The sequence below is a fragment of the Quercus suber genome, unplaced genomic scaffold, assembly GCF_002906115.3.
Source record: "Quercus suber isolate HL8 unplaced genomic scaffold, Cork oak 2.0 scaffold_733, whole genome shotgun sequence".
Lineage (NCBI taxonomy): Eukaryota > Viridiplantae > Streptophyta > Magnoliopsida > Fagales > Fagaceae > Quercus > Quercus suber.
Window position 1 is genome coordinate 22,386 of NW_027070173.1, and position 6,439 is coordinate 28,824.

Genomic DNA, 6,439 nt, shown 5'->3' on the forward strand with positions numbered 1-6,439 from the left:
AGGCCCCAAATTTTGTTGGGCCGGCCCTGGTCGGTGATCACGTGGCTCCCGCGTGCAGATGCACCTCTTTCACATTCTTGAATATTGTAGTTGCAACCTATTTCTTCCGCAACAGGTGTCGATCGAAACACGCTCGTGACTCGAATACCCAATCACCGTTAAACAAGTCATCATCTTCAAAACGAAGCAATCCCCTACTTTACGGACCATTAAACAAAATTACAAACAAACCAATCACAACCGTCCGATCTGCATAATCGCATAATCACAAACTTAGCAATAAACGCAAAAAACGTGCGAGCACACTGAAAAGCCCTGAAGAAGACAATCAGAAATTTCCAAAGTAATAAAAATCTCACTGCAATTTGCAAATAGATCGTTACCAAATCCAAATTTATAACAGTTACTTTTTTGTCTTTTGAAGGTTGTTCAAATCAGCTCACAACGCACCGGATTGAATCTGCGCAGTACGTTTCTGAATCGTTTCGTTTCGTTTCGCTTTGATTTCGATTTATAGGGCTAGGGTTTCACGGAGCTATACATTGCGTTATTCTCACACAGATTTTTGAGCTTGAAGAATTGAGAGAAAATGGAGGACGAGAAGAAGAAGAAGAGGAACAAGAAGAAGAAGAACAAGCAGAGCAAAGCTACTGAAGGTGCGGGAGGAGCTGGCGATCTCGATTCTGGAGAACCAGCTTCGTGTTTGGATGATAATCGTTTGAGCAATGGGCAAGATGGTCATGTTCAAGTTTCTGATGCTCACGATGGCAGTGATGTGCAAAATTTGAATGTGGATCTCAATGGACATTTGCACAATGGCACAGTAAGTTTGAATTTTTTTTTTTCATTAGGTTTTCTTGTTCTTGTATCGTATATGCATATGTGCATATATGTATGTGAATGATTGCAATCAGGTTTTTTATGCTATGCACTTTTGGTTGATTGAAAGAAACTTTTATCAATCTCACAAATTTAAGCAAGTTTCTCAAATTGAATGATATGTTTTCGGCGATTTTAGATTCGTAGTATATGAGTTTATCACTTGTTTACAAACAACAAATATAGGACGTTCTGTCAAAAGGCGTAAGGGTAGTAAAAAGTAAGAACTAAGAAGGAAGTGAATGAGAATAAAGAATTCAGTAATGAGGAATGTAAAGCAGGATTGGTATTCTAGGAGCAAAGATGGCGCGGTTGAAATTTTTATCGTTGGTGTTGGTACTGAAAATGCATGTTAATTGTCAAAGTGAAATATCATGTTAGCCCGTCAGGGGTAATGCTCCTGGATTACCTGACAACTGGTTATCGCAGGTGGGTAGAGGCGAGTCCAAAGGGCTTTTCTTTGGAACGTTTTCTTATGTTATAATAAATAAATAAATAAATAAATCATGAAGTCGTTTCTTGCGACAATTATGTAACTTACTACGGAGTATAGCATAATGGAGGTTAATTCAATTATTCGTCATCCAAATTAATATGCCTCTTATAATTTGGTTTGTAATATGCACCTTCTATTATGTACGCTGACTTATATCAAAGAAGGCAGAGACAATGTGTATTACTCATTTTGCGATTATCCATGTATTCGCAATCCTTCGAGTTTTCTTGCTTTGCTTCTACTATCTTTTCATGGCTTACAGCTTAGCATTTTTTCTTAAATGTTGGTATGCAGTCCATTTCAGTGGAAGCTGAGAAACAACAGAGGCTCCAAAGGGAGGTGAGGGCAGATATGCCAAATTATGTTATGTAATTTCCTGGAATTTGATTTGATATAATATTGTGACGTGCAAGTTGATTGTCTTTGCTACAGGCTACTTTAGAAGAGACAATTAAGCAATTACAAAGTGAAAATGATTTGCATATAAAGAAAGAGGTATTGCAATTTAAATTTTTAATCAAGAAAGACTGGTGAAGACTGTTTCTTTTTCTTGCATTTCATTATCAAAATTGTATCTCTTTTTACAGGTTTCCTTGCTAGAGACTGTCAAAGAATTACAAAATGAAAACAAATCGCTCATAAAAAAAGAGGTAATATCATTTAAATTTACTCAAGAAATTGGAATATTAAATATTTTGGGAAGTTTATGTAGATGTGCTTCTAAATCTCTATTGAAATTCCACATTCTTTCACAGGCTAGCTTAGAAGAGACAATCAAACAGTTACAATATGATAATAATTCATACATACAGAAAGAGGTATTATAATTTTAAGTCTTTTTTCAACTTACCTATCAAAAAAATTTTTTAAGTCTTTTACTTATCAAAAATTTTAAGTCTTTATTTCACCTTTCACCTTGTGACTGTATATTTATTCTATACTTGTTTACAAGCTGGTTTATCTAACTTGATAATTTACAGGCTGGTCAAGAAATGATAATTGTACAACTACAGAATGAAAAAAATTCTTTGCTTAATAAAGAGGCTTGAGTTGAATGATAGAGTTAGTGTGAAGTTCATCAATTATTGACTTAAGAGCACATATGTCTGCCTCCAATTCACTCCCCATCAGCATTGCATTTATACTTGCTTTTATTTTTATTTAAAACAAATTGTTTCTGATCAACTTTCCAATTCAAAGTAATCGAATGTTATGCTGCATGCAGGCAGGGTGGGAGGAGAAAATCAACCAGTTACTAGACGAGAAAGCAAATTTGAGTTCCAAAGGGGTACTTCTATCATACTTCATGACTTTGTTCTGGTCTAATAAATTTTTTCTGATCAACATTCAAATTCAAAGTAATCGAATGTTATGCTACATGTAGGCAGGGTTGGAGGAGAAAATCAGCCAGTTACTAAATGAGAAAGAAAATTTGAGTTCGAAAGGGGTACTTATTTTATATTTTATGACTTTGTTCTGGTATAATGATTTGTTTCTGATCAACTATCCAATTCAAAGTAATTGAATGCTATGCTACATGCAGGCAGGGTTGGAGGAGAAAATCAGTCAGTTACTAGATGAGAGAGCAAGTTTGAGCTCGAAAGGGGTACTTATTTTACACTTATGACTTTGTTCTGGCCTAATAATATCTTTTCCCCTTTATTGGTTGACTGTATATCACTTCTTTGGGTTTTTATTTATGTATGCATGTGTATGTTTGTAATGAATGTCCAAGAGCATTGGGGTTCAATGATGAATTTACTTGTACAATGTTCCACAGGCAAGTTTAGAGGAAAAAGTCAAACACTTGGAGAGAGAAAAAGAGTTTTGGATTTCAAACGAGGTAATCACTTTTTTAATTTTTTTCAAGTTTTAGGTATGGATATCAATTTTTTCAATAACTAATGCCTATTATTGTTTTACAGACAGTTCGACTAATTAATGAGTTTAAATGTTGTAGGGTAAACTATTTGGTTGTAAAAAAGAATTTATGGAAAAACAGAGAATTTTTTTTCTCGTGTTTTTATTTCTTAATATGTTTCTTTCTATATTTCTTCTTATCTTTTTTATGTCTTGTGCAAATTATGTTTGAAGGTTATATCAAAAATATGTTTTCCAATGCCTTATCTCTGTGCATATTTGGTTTGTTTGCAACTTTCTAAAGGCAGTGATGCGTTTCCTTTTCAGAATTCAAGCAAAGAAATGATTGCAAATCTGAATGGTGATGTCGCTAAACTACAGGCACAGGTACATAGCTTTGTTGTTCTAATTTATTGTTGTTCTAATTTATCTTCATGAATTTCTCAATTTAATTGGCTTATTGAATCTGAGGGCATGTGTGAATATGGTCACCGTTTTTCTTGAGTGGGTAGGAGAACTTGTATAAGTTAATTGTCTGCTGATTTGCTTATATCTTAAGAGCCTAGTAAAGTCAAATTTTGACCGAGTCAGGCAGACCACCCAAAAAGAAGAGAACCAAGTCAGCCTGTTTCTGTTGTTTTGGGTTCCAAACTTCCAATCAGCATAAAGGTGGTGGCATTAAACAGAAAGGCTTCTCATATTTTGTAGTGAAATTGCCTTAATTTATCCACAGAATTTGTTTAATTGTGGTGTCCACATTGATAATTTTTTAACTTATTCCACTGGCAAGAGGGAAATTAAAAACGAAGCATTTGTTTCTTTATTCCATGTGCATTCTATCCTATGGTCATGACCATTCCACAGCATGGCTCTGCATTTGTTCTGATAGGGAAATTAAAAACAAAGCTTGACAGGTAATGGAGGTAGAAGAATTCAGGAACAATCTCCTGCAAGAAAATCAAAGACTGATGGAAATCATATCTGGTCTGCAATCACAAATCCAAAATCTTGAGAGCAGTATGTCCTCTACCAGCACATCAGATGAACTCAAAAAGGTTTGGTTCTTGTACTCATTAGGTTGTCATAGTTGGGAAAGGATCCCCTCCCAATATAATTTTCCATTTTCCTCCCATTTTAATTCAGATGCAAGACTCATGATATTTAAAAAATCCAATGGCCTTAAATAATTAAAAAAACACATGTAAATCACACAAAAACTAATAAATGCCAGGTTTATGGAGGTTTTTGCCACATTGCATAGTGGTGTATTTGGAGGGAATGGAATGCTAGAAGCTTTGAGGGATGCGAGTGTTTTATTCTCGAGATTAAATCATTCTTCTTTCATACTTCTACTCAGAGTGGAGTTTAGCTTTACAAACATTTTCATGTTCTTCAATTTCTGACTTGCTGGATCTTTGTAATTTGGGCTTGATTGTTTTGTTCCCTTATTACATTTCTAGTGTACTTGGGTCTGTTTTGTTTTCAATAAATTTTTCATTACTAAAATAAAATAATAGGTCTTCCGTCTTTGTTTTTTATTTTTAGCCTTCCAACATTTTTGCAAAGTACTCCTTACAAAAAAGGAAGAATAACTGCTTTCTGTGTTGTTTTAGATCGCTTCTGAAAACGAGGACTTGAACTCTCAGATGGAAGCAGCATGTGCACTGGTTGATAAACTTACCACAGAAAATGCAGAACTTGTTGAGAAGGTAATAAACAAGCCCATCTGTGGTTGCTGTAGTGTACTGCTTTTCATAAAATATATTATATGGTCTTAACGTGTAACGTTAATCACTTAATTGATTGGTGATTTTGGTTTGGATATAATTATGCTATGCAGCTACCCCATTATTTTATTGTTGGATAGAATTAGAATGATTGACATCGGGTTAAAGCTTTATTTTGGTGAAAGCATTTTTACTCTTTTAACATTCTAATAGAGATCGTTAGACTCCATTGCGATTTGGTATAATTTTATTTCTTTTTCTTCTTCTCAGGTGAATGAGTTGTATGTTGAGCTTGATCGACGAAGTCCAACAGCTGGTCTTCCTTCAGCCACTGTTTCTGATCAGATGGTTGAAATTGCTGAAACTGCCGGATTCGATGATTTCTTGTTGGAGTCCAATGAGAATTTGTCTGTAACAGGCAAAAAGTTGGAGTCAGGTGAAATTGTTCCGATTCAGGTTGAGACTATTGGTGGTGATACTGATAATGTTGAGCAAGCTCCAGTAAATCTCAGCTCCTTTGCATCTGAAGAGCCGCCTGGAGAAATTGAGCAAATTTCATTGGATGAGAATGAAATTCGGGATTTAGGGATACAGGCTGCTAATAATGATGAAAACACTGTGGTAGAGTTTTCAGATGCTCCCCTGATTGGCGCTCCATTTCGGTTAATATCATTTGTTGCCAAATATGTTAGTGGTGCTGACTTGATCGACAAAAATTCTAGTCATTAGCAACCTATCTTAACATTAGCTTAGATTTGACCATATTGTTCTTTTATACAAGAAAGAAACAGTTTTCATTTATCGATCAAAGATGGGCTGAATTTGGCCAATTCTTTAATACCTGCATAGGTATCATTTTGTTTTATTCTTGAGGATGTAAACTTAGTGGAATGGCCAAGTGAGTTATTATTTTACTTAAAAGCAGAAACAATGTAGCTCAACCCTTAATCTAGGAGATGGTATTGTGTGTTTCTGTTGCATGCTTCTTCATGCGAGGGTGAAGAAGCATGCAATGGAAACATGGTATTCTTTTTCTTAATCTAGACGGTCAGTAGTTTGTCCTTGGGCGTGCAAATGAAGATGTTGTAGAATAGTTTGTGTGTGATGACTGATGATCCATCTATATCTATATATATCTAAAAGTTAAGATGTAGTATTTAATGTTGTTATACACATGTTAAGCCACCTCATTAGCCACATCATACTTTTTTTCTTTTTCTTTTTAAATCATTTTTCCTTTTATGATTTTTTTTTAAAAATTTTTATATATAAAATAATTAAATATACATCGTGGACAAACATTACTTTTCATTAGATACAAATATTTGATTATTCAGCTATCCAAATTGATTTTAACTTTTCATTTTCTTCTTTCTAATTTCAAGGAATTGTTAAAATTGAATAATTCATTTTTTTTAATGGCTCTTCGTTTATCTACAGTTATAGTGTTTTCTCTTCCAAAATTTTAGTTTTTCAC

The 6,439-nt window shown here is 34.3% G+C and overlaps 1 protein-coding gene across 4 annotated transcripts; it reads left to right on the forward strand.

Annotated features, from left to right (window-relative positions):
* Nucleotides 1–262: 262 nt before the first annotated feature.
* On the forward strand, nucleotides 263–5,800 carry LOC112017170 (uncharacterized). 4 transcript variants are annotated; one of them, XM_024049641.2, is made up of 15 exons: nucleotides 263–343; nucleotides 425–467; nucleotides 562–823; nucleotides 1,670–1,714; nucleotides 1,808–1,870; nucleotides 1,963–2,025; nucleotides 2,131–2,193; nucleotides 2,601–2,663; nucleotides 2,760–2,822; nucleotides 2,919–2,981; nucleotides 3,156–3,218; nucleotides 3,563–3,622; nucleotides 4,150–4,290; nucleotides 4,849–4,944; nucleotides 5,233–5,800. In XM_024049641.2, exons 3-15 carry the CDS (start codon nucleotides 590–592, stop codon nucleotides 5,689–5,691), a joined length of 1,476 nt encoding a protein of 491 aa, XP_023905409.1. In that variant the 5' UTR covers nucleotides 263–343; nucleotides 425–467; nucleotides 562–589; the 3' UTR covers nucleotides 5,692–5,800. The 4 variants fall into 4 exon arrangements, with proteins under 4 accessions (XP_023905409.1, XP_023905396.1, XP_023905420.1 ...); XM_024049628.2 differs by lacking the exon at nucleotides 263–343 and having other exon boundaries at nucleotides 350–467; XM_024049652.2 differs by lacking the exons at nucleotides 263–343; nucleotides 2,131–2,193 and having other exon boundaries at nucleotides 350–467.
* Nucleotides 5,801–6,439: the final 639 nt, after the last annotated feature.